The sequence below is a fragment of the Ictalurus furcatus genome, chromosome 13, assembly GCF_023375685.1.
Source record: "Ictalurus furcatus strain D&B chromosome 13, Billie_1.0, whole genome shotgun sequence".
Lineage (NCBI taxonomy): Eukaryota > Metazoa > Chordata > Actinopteri > Siluriformes > Ictaluridae > Ictalurus > Ictalurus furcatus.
This window is the reverse complement of record NC_071267.1, coordinates 25,946,339-25,968,250: the sequence shown is the minus strand read 5'-3', so window position 1 is coordinate 25,968,250 and position 21,912 is coordinate 25,946,339. Positions and strand designations below refer to the sequence as shown.

The window sequence follows — 21,912 nt, the reverse complement described above, 5'->3', positions numbered from 1 at the left end:
AACAGCTTTCCAGCCAACCAATCAGCAGCCTGTTCGCAGCATGCTTTTCCTGCCCTGCCCCCAGACCCCTCACCTTCCTGTTACACCCTATGTTGTCTCATTCTTTCTCTGTGGTTTTCTTATTCTCATTCCCTTCCTCATTACTGAGGACCTTCAGCATTGGGACAACTACAGCCTTCTCATTACAAAGTGCTTCTTACAGTGTACTTTGAATAGTTCATAATATCAGTACCAACAAAGCACCACACCGCTTCGCATATTACATTCTGAGACCTGGCTGGGTTTGTTTTGGTTTGGTTTTTTTTTGTTGTTTTTTTTTCTGCCAGAGATTTTGTCCGAAAAATCATACAGTAAGACGTCAGTAAATCAAAAACGATGACTTTTGTCAGATTTAGTGCTGTAAATCTACACTTATTGATCACATTTATACTTATTCGTTCATTCGTTATTAGACATCAGAATGGGGAACAAAAACATCATCTCATAGACTTGAACTTCGGCGTGGTTGTTGGTGCCAGATCGGCCGGTCTGAGGAGTTCAGAATCTGCCGATCTAGCGTTTATAGGGAATGGCGTGAAAAACAAAAAAACATCCATGGAGCGTCTGTTCCGTGGGCGTGAACACCTTGCTGATGAGACAGGATCGTCTGCGGAGAACGGCGAGAATGGTTGGAGCCGACAGGAAGGCTATGGTAAGTCAAATAAGCGCTTTTTACAACCACGGTGAGCAGAAAAGCATCTCAGAACACGCTTCAAACCTCGAGGCGGACGGGCTGCAACAAAAGCGGACCAGATAAGGTTCGAATTGTCGACGAGTAATACTGATCTGTAGATTTACTTCTGATTGACGTCCATGAGTACATGGACGTCGCACCGGTGTGAGCGGGCAAACGTTACATCTTCACGTACCGTTATTTCAGCTGGCGTTCAGTGAGCAATTCCATACCATTACCCATCACTGAAGGGATATTTTTTTCTATTTAAGAGATTTAAGGATTCAGTCAGGATGTTTTTCTCTACATGCAAACCGTAAATGAATGTTAGCGAATGAGTTAAGTTGAAAGCCTTTCTTTCTTCCTCTCCCTTCCATTCTGTCGCACTGGTAAACAAAATGAATTGCCTCTGACAGCACTTGTCACTATCTGACACACACAGTTCCTCATTTAGAATGGCAAACATGGAAGAAAAAAAAAAAAAAGCCTTATGTAAGAGCCCCCACCTCTGTTCACAAATCCTCATGTCCCCTCGTGCAGGTCAGAGGAGGACGTGTACGCCCGAGGAGAGGACGACGATGGACAAAGCCACGTCTGGATGGAGGGACATGCAGGATCGAACGGTTTACGGGGTGCTTTGATTTTTGATTCGTGCGGATGAGTATAAAGGAGTTCATGGGGAGCTGGTACAGAAGAAATGAGCTTTGGAGTCATCCGTGTAGGCTGAAGATGAGAGAGGAAACGCAGTTTAGATAAATATAGAGGACACCATTAATTAGACGCACAGTAGCATGGCCAGGAATTATTTTTAGGCAGGGGATGAGGAAATGCCTAAAGTCCGTTTTTGTTTTATTGAGGTCAATCCAGGAAACACTGTGATGGTCCATTATGTGGATCAAAGGCCGGGTTAAACAAAGGATATCCATCAGGATAATCTGGGGGGACATGAGCAACTAGAAACTATAACTAGAAACAGAAAACAAGGCTCCAAATGAAGGAGACAAATCGCATGAAAAGACAAAGGAACAAATCAAGGACCAAACATAAAACAGGTGAAGACAATAGGGCAACCAACCAATGACAGGACACGGGTGGATACTGTGCTAGAACAGAAAAGGATATGGAAATTAAAGGACCTGAAAGCAGGGGAGTGTAAAGATGGCAGACAGTAGTTGAAGCAGCGGCGGTCCACCATCAACCAATCGTGCCTTTTTATAGTCCTTCCAGGATTTCGTGATTTTGCGATCGCATTAACTAATCAAAACGATTGCAGATTTTCCGCAGATCCGGGCTGAGACGCATCACGTCACGTCGTCACGACGCACGTTCAGCCAAAGCCCACTTCGATTCACGTGCGTCGAACATGCGTACAGCTAAAAGGTCTCGTTTACCAACAAACATCGCTGCGAAAGTTTTGTGCAATTGCGATTTCGCCAATTCAAGTAGCTTTCTGCAAAAAAATCAGAAAACTCCGCAAGTTGCATCGCAAATTTTGCAAAATCGAGCACTCCTGGCTGAAATCCTATCCGGACAGTTTTTGATAACGTTAAGGCATATAAATCAAAATACCTTCATGACAGTTCTAGGAGACCGGTTACAATTTTTTGATGACCTAACCTGTACTTGTCTCGTCTTTGTCTGATGTAATATTCTCCAGAAGTATTGGCCCCTCCAACAACTCTAGGCAAATTTATTAGATAGGCAATGATGAGAAATCTTTTAAGTCTTCGTATTTATTTAGTTCACTATCTTACTCTCTTAACTTAAGTTTTTTTTTTTTCATGGTTCTCGAGCCATTTCACGAGGACCTTAAAAAGGAAAAAGTCGTAATGATGACTTCTGACATTTTATGTCATTACTGTGCAAAAGAATCTTATATGACATGTAGTATAGTAGGCTGCACTAAGTGAGATTTAGACAAACATTCCATGGGCAATAATTGCTTAGGATTGCAGAAAGCTTACTTCAGTGAAAATAAGGACACAGTATGGACATATGAATTGTATAACAGTCCTATAAGGGCACAAGGAGTACAAGGATACTGGGTTATGTAGGGACAGATAGGATATAGACTGTTACATCACTCGTGTCCTCTGGCTCACTGTCCTTATATAATAGAGAGAGAGAGAGAGAGAGAGAGAGAGAGAGAGAGAGAGAGAGAGAGAGAGAGAGAGAGAGAGAGAGATTGACCATTCCTCCCCTACAGCTCACTCACTAAAGCTCAGCCTTTAATCTGCTTAATGTTACTCTCATTAGTCAGTGTTCACGTCAGTGTCGAGTGGAATAAATAATACACAAGTTGTGTTTCTTATAATAGCTGTACACCGACTCGTGTAAGAAGCAGGAGTACAATTTCACATACTTTATTTCGAAGTCAATTTAACCATAAAAGACCTCAATCTCAAATCTGTCGAGGTTCTCTTCTTTCACTAGCATTTCTGAGAGTCGTAGATGAGCCTCGGGCGTCCTGCAGACTGACACGCTGCTGTGTAGACACTTGCTTTTTTAACCTTGGTATTTCTCATATGTGTGTGAAAGCATATTCAAATATGGAGGCCTTCACAGATTTTTCTCCACACCATGCTCTGGTGGACTGCGCAGCTAGAGCCCTATCTAGTGGTTAGATGATGTTGTGAGATGGTGTTTTTGTTTTGTTTTGTTTTGTTTTTTTTCCAATGGAAGCAGAAAATGTGCCAGTTGGGACATTATGTCCGTTTTGTGAGCTCTCAGGTTAATCCATGCGTGTAGTTCTATAATTGGGGTGCGATTTGTATCCCGCGGATATTACATTTACAAATGACATTTTAAAACACAGTAAAGTGTCCTTCACAAGAACTTCTGTTTTGGATAAATAACGGAATAAAAACGTTAATAAAACCTACAAAATCTACAGCACTTTGCCGGTCACAGTCCACTATGTATAACTGCATTTTACCTTGAAAAATGCTTTTAAAAAAAAACAAAAAACGGTATTATTTTTTGCATTAATATGTTAATAATCCATTTAATATCTCATGTTTGAAACATCTTGTTCTAGGAGTTAAAGGTTATGAAAAATGTACATTTTACATTTATTCAATCCTGTTGCCTGAACACATTCACTGCATGAAATATTTGGATCATTCCACACACACACACACATACAAAAAAAAAAAAAAAAAAAAAAAAAAAAAAAAAAAAAAAACAGGAAGCTGCATCATCTACATTTCTTGAAGATCATGAGAGGAAGAAAGGTTTCAGTGATATGGACTGACGAGGTCACGCTGAATGTAAAACCGTGTTAAACGAATGATCGATTGAAAGTTAATTATTCATTTAAAAAATCATTAGAGTGTCTTCAATGTCCTCATCTCATTAGCATAAATGCTAGTTAACCACATATTGTGCTTTTGCTTGTTCTATGCTAAATAAAAACAACAACAAACCCTCAGACCCTTTACTCATAAAAGAGCTCAATTCAGCTTGTCAGCACAGAAACCTTTCTTCCTGTGATGTCTGAAGGAGTCATTTGAACGGTTAAAAGTTTTATTATACTCAGTATTGGAAAATGAAAAAATTTTGGCACCGCAATCATGGAATCACTAATTAGTAGACCATTCCGTAAGTACTATGTATTATACAGGAAGGAATAGGAACGGTACAGAATTATGGCTCCAGACCCTTTTACGGATCACAGGGGGTTTACGGGGTAAAAGACTTTATTAAATAATACGAGCAGGATAAAATAAATGTGAAAATAATTAAGGAACCACCTGACCAACCTAGAGTATATATACAACATGTTGCCTTATGGCTTTAGAATTATTTTAATGTTGTAATGTTTCTTGGCTAAAGAAAAAAAAAGATTGGAAGGTTGTACTGATTTGAAAAGGTGTTAATAGTGCAGCAAGAGAATTCTGCAATAAATGAATCAAACTCACGTACAATGTATGCACTAGAACTAATCACTTTATTATGTTGTTACTATTGCATCATTTTATCAGTGACATTTTCAGGATTGTCGATCGGCAGCAAATAAATGTTAATTGATGTTCTGTGATTTTACACAGCCTTGGCCAGACCCACAGAGTTGTTTGCCCTGTTGAAGACGGTGTAGTACTGCCTAATGAACACATCACCCAGGATCCACAAGCTCGAGCTGCTCCCGCTGAAACCGGTGCGGCAGCCGTAGTAATAAGACTGTAAAGAACACACAGGGTTGAGCGGGTTAGTAAGGGATCAGACATTTTTGTCATATTAGACTTAACCTCACATCCCAAGCCATTTCGACCAAACAAACTGGACCCAAGGTCATGAAAGTTTGCTGCTGTGCCACTGGAACTCACCTGACGGATGTAGGCTGAGGCAGGCAGGGTGAAGGCATTGCCGTTGATGTTAAAGGTCAATGTAGGCATGCTTGCAATGTTGTTGCAGTTCACCACAGCCTAAGAGATGACAAGCAGTCCGTAATTAAAGTCCACTTGGACATGGGTAGACAAACAAAATCTGCTATATTCAGTGTTATATTATGAAACATGTCTGTATCGGTCTAGAAAAACCCACTGGGATTTGAAAAAGATGAAAAATGCCAATGTGGATGTATTTTTATCACCATGTGAATGGTTTTACCAGGCCACAACACAGTTGATTTATATTTATTTACACATTCATCTTTGTTGGGATAATAGTGGTCAAATTATCAAAAAATAATGGTGGACCCAGTCTTGTTCCCTGAATGTTAAAAAAATTAGAAAATGGCAGAACATAGAACTCCTGAAACAACTAATGTGACTTGCTGTATAGACTTCATGAATTAATCATACTGATAATACACACTATGTGAGATAACAACTTTAATCCAAATGAGGCAAATAATGGGAATGCCATAATACAAAATGAGCTCTGTGTTGTAATACTGACATACACATATTCCACTGTAAAATGATGGATGGAAAAACATACATCTGGAGTGCCTTTACTTACATCTCCATTGTTCACGGTGGCTCCCACCCAGCTGTTAATGTTGTTGATGTCACTGGTAGGACCAGAGATCAGGGAGGTACCAGTATCCACAATAGCCTGGCATCCACCACTGCAAGCAACAACCTGTCCATTGATGGTGACGCTTGGGGAAAAAATAGAACACCAAATACAGTGACCGTGGTTGCTTGTTTGTAAATTTTCAACATGGATTTAATACAACATTAATAATCCATCCAAAGAAATTTGTAGTTACCTGAAAACAGTTGAAAAGAAAACAGTTGTTACCTGTCCACGGTGATCTGCCAGTATGTCTCAGAGGACAGAGGGATCCAGACCAGAGAACCAGTGTAGTGGTTGGGGTTGTATCCACCGAAAATTACCTCACTGCCAGTTTGAGAGTTGCTGGGGGTGGGGGACATGACCATGTCAGATTATTTACTTAAAGTTTAAGGGTCTTATTCATGGACCCTTGTACTGGTAGCTTGGTCGTACCAGGATTTGAACCTTCCGATCAGTTGCCCAAAACCTTAACCACTAAGCCACCACTTACAATTTAACTGCTTCATAGCAACACCAAAGACTTGTTTCAGACATCAAAGACTAGTTTCAGACAGCAATCTTTGTACCAAATACAAAAGCTTTTACAAAGACAGACTCTTGATTGTGTATATGCTTGAATTGAACGTACAATTTTAAAGTCCTTTTGAAGCAGATTAGCTTCTTGGTACTATCGAACACTTCTGTAGTAAACTCAGTATTGACCGCAAAAGAAAGTCCAATGATCAACTTTTTGTCCTATTACCACCATTTTCTGCTGGCCACTTTGAGTTGGGCCAGTCTACATTGGCAGTCATTGAAGTCAGGAGCTTACATGTACAAATAATAATAAGTGATATCCTTAAGTCTGATGTATTTCCCTACTCATAGGAAGCAAAGTCACTTTCTTCCTGCTTACACAAACACTTTGTGCCTCAGCACCTGTAACTGAAACCACAATGATTGACTTCGTGTTACAAAAATTTGTTCTCTTACCTGCTTAGGTAGACCGAGAAGTAATCCTGCACAAGACCCTGCTGGACCATGTTGTCAAAAACGGGCTGGGCATTGGAGGCAGCGATCTGGGGGTAGGCCAATCCCAGAATACCATCAGCCTTCATATGGGCCATGAAGGGTGCCTCGGTTTGACTCAGTCCAAAGATCTGATGGGGAACCTGAATACTGCTCACCTAGAGAGAAGTCCATCAAGTAAGTACCAAAAACTTGAACTAGTTGAAGTCATTTCAACCCAGAGGCATTCTTAATTGTTAGGTATAAGTAGTATACTGTAAGTATAGTGTGATATCACTGCTGTTATTAGATGACTTTGAAGACATTCTAACCGTAACAGTGTCATATCCGAGGAAGCCAGTCATGCTGCCGGTGCCGTACTGGATTGACAGAGGCTGGTTGGTGGCCTGGAAGGTGCTGGATTGCTGAGGATTGAACCTCACATGGTTGGCTGTAAGATAGAAAAATGCCTCAGCTCTTGCTTCTTGCAACCTTTAACATCTGGTAATGAGGCATACATGAATTTGTAAATGAGAAACATGTTAATTAGTTGGATGGTTGCTACGCACTGCAAGCAGCACTGCTGCAGTAGACGGAGGGAACCCAGAGGTTGGAAGAGCCAGTGTCGAAGATAACCTGGAAGGACTGAGGAGGAGTGCCAATGGAGATCACGCCATAGTAGGCAAGCTGCCGAGACAAAGGGGGTGAAGCCATTACAAACAAATCCTGAACTTTTTATTATTTCATTTGGAAATCATTATTTATTGATTCCGTCTCCATAGAAACCTCCTAATGCACATGATAGTGTCTTAGCATAGTTTTATCAACAGCAGGAGCTGAAAAATGAATTTACATCAGCATCGTTGGTCATGGATTCGTAACCAACGGCATAGCTCTGGGTGAACTTGGCCATTGGGTTGTAAGGGTACATCTTCCTGTACTTCTCCCAAAGACCCTTCTCCTCCAGTGCATCACGAGCACTCTTCCCCTTGATCAGAGGAACGCTGCCATAAAGAGATGCAAAACAATGTTTTCGGTCATTGGCGTACTGGCTTTTAAAAGCAGTTCAGAGACAATACCCTGGCCCAGTACTGCATATGAGCAATGAGAGTAATGCTGAAAATAACACTCTTTGAAGTTAGTTGCATTAGATACTGGATGCTAGAGACAGAAGGAGAACAAGTGTTACCTGATGAAGCACTCAGAGAGCGCCAGCATGGAGCAAAGAACCACGGCCCACTGCATCATGGCTGCTTGGAAATGTTCAGCTGATTGAGCTCAAAGACTGCAAGACTTCTTCAGAGTCCTGTTCTTTTATACAACATCCACCTCTTCATTATATCTCCTTGATAAGGAACTGTATAGGTCATACGCGATAAGGAATAATTTGGACCAGTCAAAACTGATGTCCTCTAGACAGTGTCAATAACAGTCGCAACATGGAAAATACAATTAAGCAAACAGTGTTTGGTATTCTTGTACAACGCTGCAACAGTAGACTAGTAGAACTTTCAGAACCTTAGCTTAGTCTCATGTGTAGGTCTGGACAATGTTGATTAAGTACCATTAATGTTCCATTTATGTCCAGGGTATATTTAATTCGCTACTTTGATGTTCACGGCTGTTTCTTAGACCACCAGGGGGCCCCATGATTTTTTTTTTTTTATAATAGATACACAAAAAAGCACACTTTACTATAATTCGGTGAAAAGGTGTATGTATGCAGTCCCTGGAAGCCACCTTGTTTTGTGAGAAAAAAACAGAACTCTAATTTGCATAGCTAAATTCGGTAACTAACGTAACTAATGTCAGAAGTTCATAAAGAAGCAGTAATCATGAACAGTCATATGAATCTGGAGTGGTAAAATGCGAAAATAAAAACAAGAAGTGGAGATACTAACCCAAAACACCAATAAAAAGTTAAAGCTGATTTTATTGGATTTAGTCAATTAGACCTCTTTCTTGCTTCGGCATGTTGATGTAATTGAAATGGTAAAATTTTGTGGACTAGCTTGCTAGTATCTCAAGTAAAAAGTGTTAGGCTAACATACAGCACATAAAAGTTGTTAGCTCATTACTACTAGCTATGGGAACAGTAGCCTGGTGGTTTTTTGGTCTTTTTTTTCCATAACTAAGGCTACTAAGCTACTTAGTTTTCATTTTTCAGGTGCTATAAGGAAATATTTTAGGGTGTTTTTGGCATTAGACCCAGCTAAAAGTGATCAGGTACATTCTGCAATTTCTTTGTAAAAGTCTTTTTCTTTATCTTAATTTATAATGTACTGTATATATGTGTTACTATTTGTATATATTGACTTTTACTGCTAGTTTAGAGATATCATTGCTTCCGTATATATTCTTAATATTTTTTTTTCACTCGTCGAAGATAAAGAAGTATTAATTCTGTTCATTCTCGCACATAAAATAACACAACTGAATGAATCCGAGAGCCAAGAGATAAAGTGAATCCACGGGTTTACCGTAGTAATGGAAGCATTCCTATGCCACTTCATATATTCATAATCAAGAAAAGGTGCCTCAACAATTTTTTACTCTCACATATACGCTGAAATGCTTTCATTGTATTGAGTACTTTAAATGCACGTGGTAAAATATTACCTTTTACAAAATTCAGTACATGGTTTGAAAAGTCTTGCATTTCTCTGTCGTACATTCACGACAGTGATTTGATCTGCCTTTCAGTCATAACTCAGAAGTATACGGTTTATGGAGTTAGCAAGTGTAATAAACGATTCCCACTGGTGCAGTCGTGCCATGTGGTGAGGGATGTGTATAACTGAGCGATAAAGATGTGCAAGCTTCAAAACAGAACTCTGAGCCATAATGCCTTTTATGCTGAGCCCTTCCATCGTTCGCGATTAGTCTAAATATTACATGGTTGCTTGTGTTGGCGTGTGGAGCAACAGTTTGATTTCCATGTCTGCTGTCAGTGCTTTTGCTGGTAGCAATAGTGGCGCAAGCAATTTCAAAAAGATGCAAAATGAGCCCAGTACTCCAAATAGTCACCTTTTAAAACCTATGCACTAACAGCTTACTAACTCGAAACCCTGTGCACTAACTCTAACGGCTTACTATTAGAAAAAGCACTATAATATCTTAAATTAACATCATGCAATACACTTTAATGAGGCTGTATTAAAAATACACAACTTTTTAAGTATCCTGTCATTTTGGTATGGTGTGTGCATAATTATTTTGTCAGCTTTACTTATAAGCAGTAGTTATGTGACACCTAATTCCCATTTACCTAAAGACAGAGACGGCTCTTTCTCAATTAGTTCCTCGTTCCCACTCTTGAGTTTTCATTAGTGCCACTCAAATATCACATTACAAACAAGTGGGAGGTTGTTTTCACAGCTACGCTGTCAGGATCTTCTCACCCGTCATAATTACACTGCAGGATGTTTTCACTATACGGCTGGACTTTTCTGTGCAATTTGCAGCTGATCGAGTTTTATTTATTGAGCAAAATGAATGAAGCTATAAACAGACAGACATGAAAAATGTGGTTTAATTATAGGACAATTTTTGTGCTAATGTTTCTGCATCAGCTCCTTCCTATTGAGATCCAGATGTTCACTGTACAAACATCATCATCCGCGTTTATTCAATTGTTGATTCAAGAGTCATGTCTTTTTAACCCAGTGTAATCACTCTTTAATTTTTGGAGGGAACAGCCGTTAAGAAAAGCATGACTGGGGAAAAAAGTTACGAAAAAACAAAATCAAAGGAAGAAATTTAATTATATATATATATTGTTGTATATAAAATATACATGAAATAAACACGAGGGAGACCTAGTATGAGTAGTATGTAATTTTATTGAAAATTCAGTGGGCTGACGTTCACCTAAGACACAACACACACAGATAAGCAAGGCGCAAACCATACATGTATTTGATTAGTGCGGCAGGCCTCAGAGCGTAGGTGGACGGTCAACTAAGAGACACACACACACACACACACACAGAGGCCTATGCCACCACGCACACACATACAGAAGGAAAACAGAACATTATAAGAATAATAAAAGGAGTATTAAGATATTATAAGGATAATATAATGATATTATGAAGTATGGAGTACAGAACAGGGGGTAAAACACTTGCAAGTAGTATAACCAGATATAAAACAGAAATATAGAGCTAATATGACAGAAAAAAAGCATTATAAAACAGAAATACAGAAAAATTGTGAAAGAAACTTACTCATAATGCACTTGAAGGTGTGGAGGATTCTTGTCTCACGAGGAAAAGTCAGGAGTAACACAGACGAAGGCCTTAAATTTTAACAGAGAACCAAGATGGGCCATTTATAAGGGTAGTTGAGCCAAGTTGCACCTGCGAGATAACCGTCGATGGGAACAGCGGACCCCGTGAGACCAAGGTCTCTCCGAAATGTTGAGTCTCGTACCTATTGGTATTATGGGAAGGCTCTTTCGAAAACCTAATGGTGTTTGGGGAGGGCTCTTTCTAAAACATAATGGTATTGTGGGAGGGCTCTTTCTAAAACACATTGGTGTCTGGGTCATCCTGACCCTAAGAAAACTGTATAAATAGAAGAGCTTCAGCTCTGGTTTTTTAGATCGCATTTTGGGGCGTCTCAAACTGTGTGGATCTCGTGTGGTGGAATGGAACGAATAAACCTGGACCCTTGCTTCTTCTCACTCACGGCTGGTGTCTTATTTTTCTTTCTCCAATTGAATATGTGAGTATCTGTTTCTATGTTAAGTGTCTTCAGGTAATAGGCAAAATTTGAGCCAGCAATATATATATATATATATATATATATATATATATATAAATATCAAGGTATTGCTGGACCTCATGGCTCTCAGAGAAGGTGGAAGACTCTGAGACCTGAGAGGAGGCACAGGATACCAGACGTGGCCCTGGAGGACAGACAGGCGAGGAGATGTTGGAGAACTGGGAGCACTGGGATGATCTGGAAGGTGGTTACTCCATGCCCTCAAACTTTACTCTGTGTCTGAACTGGGAATGACACCCACCTTCTTACAAACTGCATAGAACCTGACATCTACAACAAACATGCACTGTTTACCCGAAAAAATTGGGTATCACAGATTGTCTGTCTGTTTTTTATTTTCCCAAAGCAAATTCAGAGAAGCACAAATAGGGGCCCAAGCACCGGGTGACGAAAACAGGATAGACTAACCCATTCTGATGAGAAATCCAAAGAAATTCTTATTAGAGTTTCTTATTTTTTGAATTATTCAAACACATGTCCTGCTTTTTTTCTTTTTCAGGTGAGATGCATGTTCTGTCACATGATTTCTCATCATCATTTGTGAATTACTATTACATTAAATCGTATCATATTGTGTGGAAGCCTGAGGTACACCTCTAACTACTGCACTGTCTTATTAAAGTAGACTAGCAAGCAAGATATTAGGCTATATATTGTACGGGGTATATGTTCTATGGCCATTTTGTCCAAGAGGGATCTTACTTCCTGCGCTAACATTGGGCTCTGGTCTGTGCTGACTACTGTGGTGAGCACACCTCTGAACCGGGGGAGGGGGGGGGGGTCGAGCTATAAACTGGACCCAGTAACCCTTTTCAACGGTAGACAGAACCCATGGAGGCACATTTGGCAGTAGTTTCCACGCTGCCAGATGGTCTTTTAGTGACGTTAACTATTCCACATTCTATTGGAGGGAAAGCGTCAGATTTTCGTTGCCCTGTGACAGCTCGCTGACCAGAGAACACTGAAAACTTGGGACCGCCTTGGCTAGGGGAGGCCCTACAGTAGCACTGGGGGCTAACTGCCCTAACAACCTCATGTCCCCTGATACGTCCCTCCATGGCCCCTCAGGACCGCTCTTCTTTGCCTGCTTGGCCTTTATGACCATTCTCAGATCTGGCCTAGTAGCAGGCCGTGACTGTGGCCGCCCAGTTCCCCTGGCTTTCTGTGGGGGTTGGCGGGCTGCCATACTCGCCTTCTGGGTCACCTTCGCACTAGTGCTGGCCCGAGCTCCACTCGTGGGTGCCAGGGTAAACTCGAGACAACAGGGAAAGAACTGGCTGAATGCCGTCATAGGTTGAGCTCACTCAGCAGGTCTTCTTGGTAGGCCTGTAACATTGTCTGCAGTGACCCACAAGCAAGACTACTACCGCATAGGCCTTGCCCACCAATGCCACAGTGGCCTTACACAGTGGCTTGGATGGCAAAGCCAGCCCCCCTAATTACCTGCCATCGATGGAGAGAGGTAGCTCGCAAGCGCCTCCTCCACCTTCAGCATAGCTAAATAGCCATACCATTCATTCCCCACAATGGACAAATAATCCAACATTGTGGGGTTATAAATACGGTTTATGCATAGTTTCCCCCCAAAAGCCTGATATTCTGTCATGCACTTCTGGAAGACAGGGGAGTTTCTGCAGTGTGAGGGATTTACTTTCACTGGGGAGAAAAAGGCTCATCCAGCCTTAGTAATCACTTCAAGCAGCTCTTTATATGCTGCTCTCAGTTTTTAGCACATCTTTCTGGCTCCTCGGAGTCAGAGAGGAATTATTATTATTATTTTTGTCTCCCCCCCACCCCCTTCTTTGGCTTAACATAGCGGAAGGAGGAGTTGTGACCAGAGCTCCAAAATCCAGCGGAGAACTGAACCCGGAAGACAGAGCAAGAGATAGACCAGCGCTCGTCTCCGGCTCTTCTTCCGGATCCATAAGAGATCCCCCGAACCTGAGACAGGTAGCTGCCTCGGCAGCGGCCGGCCCAGATCCGCGAGGCTCTGAAACCCAATTCTCTTCGGCTTCCGAGAAGAGTGCAAGTCACGAGCCGGGTTGCTTAATGTAGCCATTACCATGCGCAGCCTCTTGAGGCTGCCATCGCATGCTACTTCACTAGACACTTCATCCAGAAAGTGTGCACTATTCCCTGTGATGAAACGGGAGCAAGCTGTAATATACTTCTTGAATTCTCTCACTCATATTTTTCTCTCTTGCTCATTCCTTTTTTTTGTTCTTCTCTTTTTTTAAAGGGATAGAAAAGTTCTGAGATTTTGAGAAAAGATAGTGAGGAAATGAAGCATCCTTTTTGTTTCTCTACACAAACAACTGATATGCAGTCTTTCGCTGAAGATAACAAAGTCTGATGGCGCAGTTCACAGGTGCCATATTTACATCACGTGACATGCTTAATTGCCACGTCCCCTGATCATGGCAGGCCTATAAATAGGCATGATTTTACACAAGCTTCAGATGCCGGTCGTGCACGAGAGGCCCTCCCCATAGTGTTATGCTAAATGCAACGTCGAAGTTCCCTTTAAAAGGGAACAACAAAAACAACAACAACATAACAAACCTTCAGACCCTTTACTCATAAAAGAGCTAAATTCAGCTTGTCAGCACAGAAACCTTTCTTCCTGTGATGTCTTAATGAGTCACATGGTTAAAGGTTTTATTATACACAGTATTGGAAAATGAAAAAGTTTTGGCACCGCAATCATGGAATCACTAATTAGTAGACCATTCGTTAAGTACTATGTATTATACAGGAAGGAATAGGAACGGTACAGAATTATGGCTCCAGACCCTTTTACGGATTACAGGGGGTTTACGGGGAAAAAGACTTTATTAAATAATATGAGCAGGATAAAATAAATGTGAAAATAATTAAGGAACCACCTGACCAACCTAGAGTATATATACAACATGTTGCCTTATGGCTTTAGAATTATTTTAATGTTGTAATGTTTCTTGGCTAAAGAAAAAAAAAGATTGGAAGGTTGTACTGATTTGAAAAGGTGTTAATAGTGCAGCAAGAGAATTCTGCAATAAATGAATCAAACTCACGTACAATGTATGCACTAGAACTAATCACTTTATTATGTTGTTACTATTGCATCATTTTATCACTGACATTTTCAGGATTGTCGATCGGCAGCAAATTAATGTTAATTGATGTTCTGTGATTTTACACAGCCTTGGCCAGACCCACAGAGTTGTTTGCCCTGTTGAAGACGGTGTAGTACTGCCTAATGAACACATCACCCAGGATCCACAAGCTCGAGCTGCTCCCGCTGAAACCGGTGCGGCAGCCGTAGTAATAAGACTGTAAAGAACACACAGGGTTGAGCGGGTTAGTAAGGGATCAGACATTTTTGTCATATTAGACTTAACCTCACATCCCAAGCCATTTCGACCAAACAAACTGGACCCAAGGTCATGAAAGTTTGCTGCTGTGCCACTGGAACTCACCTGACGGATGTAGGCTGAGGCAGGCAGGGTGAAGGCATTGCCGTTGATGTTAAAGGTCAATGTAGGCATGCTTGCAATGTTGTTGCAGTTCACCACAGCCTAAGAGATGACAAGCAGTCCGTAATTAAAGTCCACTTGGACATGGGTAGACAAACAAAATCTGCTATAATCAATGTTATATTATGAAATATGTCTGTATCGGTCTAGAAAAACCCACTGGGATTTGAAAAAGACGAAAAATGCCAATGTGGATGTATTTTTATCACCATGTGAATGGTTTTACCAGGCCACAACACAGTTGATTTATATTTATTTACACATTCATCTTTGTTGGGATAATAGTGGTCAAATTATCAAAAAATAATGGTGGACCCAGTCTTGTTCCCTGAATGTTAAAAAAATTAGAAAATGGCAGAAAATAGAACTCCTGAAACAACTAATGTGACTTGCTGTATAGACTTCATGAATTAATCATACTGATAATACACACTATGTGAGATAACAACTTTAATCCAAATGAGGCAAATAATGGGAATGCCATAATACAAAATGAGCTCTGTGTTGTAATACTGACATACACATATTCCACTGTAAAATGATGGATGGAAAAACATACATCTGGAGTGCCTTTACTTACATCTCCATTGTTCACGGTGGCTCCCACCCAGCTGTTAATGTTGTTGATGTCACTGGTAGGACCAGAGATCAGGGAGGTACCAGTATCCACAATAGCCTGGCATCCACCACTGCAAGCAACAACCTGTCCATTGATGGTGACGCTTGGGGAAAAAAATAGAACACCAAATACAGTGACCGTGGTTGCTTGTTTGTAAATTTTCAACATAGATTTAATACAACATTAATAATCCATCCAAAGAAATTTGTAGTTACCTGAAAACAGTTGAAAAGAAAACAGTTGTTACCTGTCCACGGTGATCTGCCAGTATGTCTCAGAGGACAGAGGGATCCAGACCAGAGAACCAGTGTAGTGGTTGGGGTTGTATCCACCGAAAATAATCTCACTGCCAGTTTGAGAGTTGCTGGGGGTGGGGGACATGACCATGTCAGATTATTTACTTAAGGTTTAAGGGTCTTATTCATGGACCCTTGTAGTGGTAGCTTGGTCATACCAGGATTTGAACCTTCCGATCAGTTGCCCAAAACCTTAACCACTAAGCCACCACTTACAATTTAACTGCTTCATAGCAACACCAAAGACTAGTTTCAGACATCAAAGACTAGTTTCAGACAGCAATCTTTGTACCAAATACAAAAGCTTTTACAAAGACAGACTCTTGATTGTGTATATGCTTGAATTGAACCTACAATTTTAAAGTCCTTTTGAAGCAGATTAGCTTCTTGGTACTATCGAACACTTCTGTAGTAAACTCAGTATTGACCGCAAAAGAAAGTCCAATGATCAACTTTTTGTCCTATTACCACCATTTTCTGCTGGCCACTTTGAGCTGGGCCAGTCTACATTGGCAGCCAGTGAAGTCAGGAGCTTACATGTACAAATAATAATAAGTGATATCCTTAAGTCTGATGTATTTCCCTACTCATAGAAAGCAAAGTCACTTCCTTCCTGCTTACGCAAACACTTTGTGCCTCAGCACCTGTAACTGAAACCACAATGATTGACTTTGTGTTACAAAAATTTGTTCTCTTACCTGCTTAGGTAGACCGAGAAGTAATCCTGCACAAGACCCTGCTGGACCATGTTGTCAAAGACGGGCTGGGCATTGGAGGCAGCGATCTGGGGGTAGGCCAATCCCAGAATACCATCAGCCTTCATATGGGCCATGAAGGGTGCCTCGGTTTGACTCAGTCCAAAGATCTGATGGGGAACCTGAATACTGCTCACCTAGAGAGAAGTCCATCAAGTAAGTACCAAAAACTTGAACTAGTTGAAGTCATTTCAACCCAGAGGCATTCTTAATTGTTAGGTATAAGTAGTATACTGTAAGTATAGTGTGATATCACTGCTGTTATTAGATGACTTTGAAGACATTCTAACCGTAACAGTGTCATATCCGAGGAAGCCAGTCATGCTGCCGGTGCCGTACTGGATTGACAGAGGCTGGTTGGTGGCCTGGAAGGTGCTGGATTGCTGAGGATTGAACCTCACATGGTTGGCTGTAAGATAGAAAAATGCCTCAGCTCTTGCTTCTTGCAACCTTTAACATCTGGTAATGAGGCATACATGTATTTGTAAATGAGAAACATGTTAATTAGTTGGATGGTTGCTACGCACTGCAAGCAGCACTGCTGCAGTAGACGGAGGGAACCCAGAGGTTGGAAGAGCCAGTGTCGAAGATAACCTGGAAGGACTGAGGAGGAGTGCCAATGGAGATCACGCCATAGTAGGCAAGCTGCCGAGACAAAGGGGGTGAAGCCATTACAAACAAATCCTGAAGTTTTTATTATTTCATTTGGAAATCATTATTTATTGATTCCGTCTCCATAGAAACCTCCTAATGCACATGATAGTGTCTTAGCATAGTTTTATCAACAGCAGGAGCTGAAAAATGAATTTACATCAGCATCGTTGGTCATGGATTCGTAACCAACGGCATAGCTCTGGGTGAACTTGGCCATTGGGTTGTAAGGGTACATCTTCCTGTACTTCTCCCAAAGACCCTTCTCCTCCAGTGCATCACGAGCACTCTTCCCCTTGGTCAGAGGAATGCTGCCATAAAGAGATGCAAAACAATGTTTTCGGTCATTGGCGTACTGGCTTTTAAAAGCAGTTCAGAGACAATACCCTGGCCCAGTACTGCATATGAGCAATGAGAGTAATGCTGAAAATAACACTCTTTGAAGTTAGTTGCATTAGATACTGGATGCTAGAGACAGAAGGAGAACAAGTGTTACCTGATGAAGCACTCAGAGAGCGCCAGCATGGAGCAAAGAACCACGGCCCACTGCATCATGGCTGCTTGGAAATGTTCAGCTGATTGAGCTCAAAGACTGCAAGACTTCTTCAGGGTCCGGTTCTTTTATACAACATCCACCTCTTCATTATATCTCCTTGATAAGGAACTGTATAGGTCATACGCGATAAGGAATAATTTGGACCAGTCAAAACTGATGTCCTCTAGATAGTGTCTATAACAGTCGCAACATTGAAACTACAACTAAGCAAACAGTGTTTGGTATTCTTGTACAACGCTGCAACAGTAGACTAGTAGAACTTTCAGAACCTTAGCTTAGTCTCATGTGTAGGTCTGATGTGTAGGTCTGGACAATGTTGATTAAATTAAGTACCATTAATGTTCCATTTATGTCCAGGGTATATTTAATTCGCTGCTTTGATGTTCAGGGCTGTTTCTTAGACCACCAGGGGGCCTCATGAGTTTTTTTTTTAATAATAGATACGCAAAAAAACACCAATAAAAAGTTAACGCTGATTTTATTGGATTTAGTCAATTAGACCTCTTTCTTGCTTCGGCATGTTGATGTAATTGAAATGGTAAAATTTTGTGGACTAGCTTGCTAGTATCTCAAGTAAAAAGTGTTAGGCTAACATACAGTACATAAAAGTTGTTAGCTCATTACTACTAGCTATGGGAACAGTAGCCTGGTGGTTTTTTGGTCTTTTTTTCCATAACTAAGGCTACTAAGCTACTTAGTTTTCATTTTTCAGGTGCTATAAGGAAATATTTTAGGGTGTTTTTGGCATTAGACCCAGCTAAAAGTGATGCAGGTACATTCTGCAATTTCTTTGTAAAAGTCTTTTTCTTTATCTTAATTTATAATGTACTGTATATATGTGTTACTATTTGTATTTATTGACTTTTACTGCTAGTTTAGAGATATCATTGCTTCCGTATATATTCTTAATATTTTTTTTTCACTCGTCGAAGATAAAGAAGTATTAATTCTGTTCATTCTCGCACATAAAATAACACGACTGAATGAATCCGAGAGCCAAGAGATAAAGTGAATCCACGGGTTTACCGTAGTAATGGAAGCATTCCTATGCCACTTCATATATTCATAATCAAGAAAAGGTGCCTCAACATTTTTTTACTCTCATACATATATGCTGAAATGCTTTCATTGTATTGAGTACTTTAAATGCGCGTGGTAAAGTATGACCTTTTACAAAATTCAGTACATGGTTTGAAAAGTCTTGCATTTCTCTGTCGTACATTCACGACAGTGATTTGATCTGCCTTTCAGTCATAACTCAGAAGTATACGGTTTATGGAGTTAGCGAGAGTAATAAACGATTCCCTGTACAAACATCATCATCCCAGTGTTTATTCAATTGTTGATTCAAGAGTCATGTCTTTTTAACCCAGTGTAATCACTCTTTAATTTTTGGAGGGAACAGCCGTTAAGAAAAGCATGACTGGGGGAAAAAAAGTTACAAAAAAACTTAATCAAAGGAAGAAATTTATATATAAATTTCTTTAAGCTTTATGTATGAACTGCATCAATTTGTAGTATAAATGTCGAAATACAGTTAATGAAAGTACACAGGAATGATTGACAGGTACACCAAAGAACTGGTTGATTATTTTGGTGTAAAATGATGGAACATAAATGTCCCCGATTTGCTGCTCCTTACTTGACTTCCTGGTCACATTCCAAGACAGGGAATACATCATTCATTTAAAGAATACAAAAGCTTTTACTCCTACCAATGAACACTACCAAATTTTGGTACACAGGACAGACTTAGTCCTTTTCTGTATCAGAGGGATCAGAGTGCCAGGCTTTCTTTTTAACTGGCATGTCTTCACTTGATTCAGTCCAATCCCCTTCTTCACTGCGAGGTCTTAGAGGAATGGCTCCAGGACCTTGAGACTTAGCGAAACTTTGAATGGTATCTGCAGAGTGACAGGATCCTGAGTGCCAGGCTCTTCGTCTAGGGAAACCCCTAGTCTTTGGGTCTGCTGTCTGAGACTTCCACCTTCCTGATACTGATAGATAATTCGTGACATGGGCAGAAGGCCCCAGGAGAGATGACTCGGAGTGGGTAGCACGTCGATGAGGGGGGACTTGAGGGATACCATCATGGGAAGACTGAAGAGGCTTCAGTCCCATGCGAAGGGAAGTTTGGCTTGGTCTTGCCAGTTTTGGGGTTGGGGGCATATGTGGTTGTGGCTCACTTTGCTTCTTTCTGTTCTGGACAAGTCTGCTTTGGACTATCTGAAGCTGCTCCTCAATATTCAACACATCATCGGTCAGTTGATTGACACGATCAAAACCAGCAAGGAGACTGTCCACGGAGGGCAGCAAGCGATCAAGGTATTGCTGGACCTCATGGCTCTCAGAGAGGGTGGAAGACTCTGAGACCTGAGAGGAGGCAGAGGATACCAGACGTGGCCCTGGAGGACTGACGGGTGAGGAGATGTTGGAGAACTGGGAGCACTGGGATGATCTGGAAGGTGGTGACTCCATGCCCTCAAACTTTACTCTGTGCCTGAACTGGGAATGACATGAATACAAGTAGAGAGTACAATAAAGCACAGAATACACTCTTACAATTAGTTCCTTGACATATATGATGACTAAAGATGTTTATACCTCCTTTATCTTGCTGAGCCCCATCCATAGCTTAAGTCTCTTGATGAGAAACTCTACCATCTCATAGTCCTGTGGTTCCATGGATGGCCGATACATTTCTGCCCGGATAGTCTTGTACCATTGTAATAACACGGCTCCACATAGACGCCCAAGGAGCCAGAACCCCAGCCCGAATAAAGTGAGGCAGAATAGCGGCCCAAGCACTGGATGCTCCTCAGACAGTTGCCGTAAAACTATTCGATTTCTCAACAAGCACATCAGGGACTGAATAGCTTGCCTTGTAGTCCTGAAGCCTTCCACGGAAGCTGAGAAAAGCTGAAAAGAATGTCATGTCATGGTAAAGCCAGACTTGTTTGTTATTTCATGCGTTTTAAAAGCATTATATTGAACGTAACAGTCCAAGTATAACAGAATGAAGTACCAAGCAGCCTGTGTGGGAGAAGAGAAGCAGCAGGAGCACGAACAGGAGGGCTACTCCACAGATCTCAGCGCAGGCCTGATGGAGAACCCTGCCGAACACCACCCACCTTCTTACAAACTGCAGAGAGCCTGCCATCTACAACAAACAGGCACTGTTTACCCGAAAAAAAAATGGATATCACAGATTGTGTGTCTGTTTTTTATTTTCCCAAAGCAAATTCAGAGAGGCACAAATAGGGGCCCAAGCACCGGGTGACGAAAACAGGATAGACTAAACCACTCTGATGAGAAATCCAAACAAATTCTTAATAGAGTTTCTTATTCTTCGAATTATTCAAACACATGTCCTGCTTTTATTCTCTTTCAGGTGAGATGCATCTTCAATCACATGATTTCTCATCATCATTTGTGAATTAATATTATGATCTGGGTCTACCCCAGATTCAGAGCAATGTTGGTCGCGTATCGATCGGAGGCTACTAAACGAATTGGATCATTTATTATTATAGCAGATTCAGTAGTATCGTCAAATATCAAATTGTTACATTCAAATTTTAAATCGTATCATATTGTGTGGAAGCCTGAGGTACACCTCTAACTATTGCACTGTCTTATTAAAGTAGACTAGCAAGCAAGATATTAGGTTATATATTGTGTTATTTCAACTCTGTCACTGGTCTGAAAGTAATCTTAGTTGTTTATAGTTTGTAGTTGCCTGTACAGGGCATCTTTAGTACTAGTACTATATTCTTTCAACAATTTAACCCCTGAAAAATGTTCTACCGGTTTTTCTACTGAAATATCAATAACTGCCATTTCCACTGCCTACAACAGTAAGCATTTTCCTATCCATGCTGTCAAGTTTACCTGTGGAACCAGCAACATCAGCAACACAGCCGAGAGCTGCGAGGAACTCTTGGCCAAAGCAGCAACGCTGTGAAATCCAGTGAAGGTGTCAGGCTGGGAGACATGAACAGAAAGACAAGC

The 21,912-nt window shown here is 40.9% G+C and overlaps 3 protein-coding genes across 3 annotated transcripts in view; all 3 read right to left on the bottom strand.

Moving 5' to 3' along the window:
* Positions 1–4,642: 4,642 nt before the first annotated feature.
* On the bottom strand, positions 4,643–8,269 carry LOC128617437 (pepsin A). The gene is made up of 9 exons (XM_053640561.1): positions 7,911–8,269; positions 7,575–7,725; positions 7,291–7,408; positions 7,054–7,172; positions 6,707–6,900; positions 5,960–6,076; positions 5,675–5,816; positions 5,038–5,136; positions 4,643–4,891 (listed from the first exon to the last, which is right to left on the bottom strand). The coding sequence occupies exons 1-9, from the start codon at positions 7,967–7,969 to the stop codon at positions 4,754–4,756; spliced, it is 1,137 nt and encodes a 378-aa protein (XP_053496536.1). The 5' UTR covers positions 7,970–8,269; the 3' UTR covers positions 4,643–4,753.
* A 6,303-nt stretch (positions 8,270–14,572) lies between these two features.
* LOC128617431 (pepsin A-like) lies at positions 14,573–18,091 on the bottom strand. Its single transcript, XM_053640553.1, has 9 exons — positions 17,842–18,091; positions 17,506–17,656; positions 17,222–17,339; positions 16,985–17,103; positions 16,638–16,831; positions 15,891–16,007; positions 15,605–15,746; positions 14,968–15,066; positions 14,573–14,821 (listed from the first exon to the last, which is right to left on the bottom strand). Exons 1-9 carry the CDS (start codon positions 17,898–17,900, stop codon positions 14,684–14,686), a joined length of 1,137 nt encoding a protein of 378 aa, XP_053496528.1. The 5' UTR covers positions 17,901–18,091; the 3' UTR covers positions 14,573–14,683.
* A 1,220-nt stretch (positions 18,092–19,311) lies between these two features.
* Positions 19,312–21,912, bottom strand: part of pkd1b (polycystic kidney disease 1b) — a 35,165-nt gene continuing 32,564 nt past the window's right edge. Inside the window, exons 39-42 of the mRNA XM_053639190.1 lie at positions 21,793–21,912; positions 20,927–21,061; positions 20,506–20,820; positions 19,312–20,406 (exon numbers count right to left, since the gene is read on the bottom strand). The exon at positions 21,793–21,912 is cut by the window's right edge and continues 168 nt beyond it. Coding sequence (XP_053495165.1) covers positions 19,654–20,406; positions 20,506–20,820; positions 20,927–21,061; positions 21,793–21,912 — 1,323 coding nt within the window. The 3' untranslated portion in view covers positions 19,312–19,653. The remainder of the gene's footprint in view (positions 20,407–20,505; positions 20,821–20,926; positions 21,062–21,792) is intronic.

Excerpts from the sequence above, each read along its gene's own strand:
- LOC128617437 (XM_053640561.1), bottom strand. The coding sequence starts at position 7,969 with ATGATGCAGTGGGCCGTGGTTCTTTGCTCCATGCTGGCGCTCTCTGAG. Across the intron at positions 7,409-7,574 it reads CCATGACCAACGATGCTGAT|CTTGCCTACTATGGCGTGAT; the intron begins GTAAATTCATTT and ends TTGTCTCGGCAG. Across the intron at positions 6,077-6,706 it reads TTCTCGGTCTACCTAAGCAG|CAACTCTCAAACTGGCAGTG; the intron begins GTAAGAGAACAA and ends CCCCACCCCCAG.
- LOC128617431 (XM_053640553.1), bottom strand. The coding sequence starts at position 17,900 with ATGATGCAGTGGGCCGTGGTTCTTTGCTCCATGCTGGCGCTCTCTGAG. Across the intron at positions 17,657-17,841 it reads CTCTCTGAGTGCTTCATCAG|CATTCCTCTGACCAAGGGGA; the intron begins GTAACACTTGTT and ends TCTTTATGGCAG. Across the intron at positions 15,067-15,604 it reads CCACCGTGAACAATGGAGAT|GCTGTGGTGAACTGCAACAA; the intron begins GTAAGTAAAGGC and ends GTCATCTCTTAG.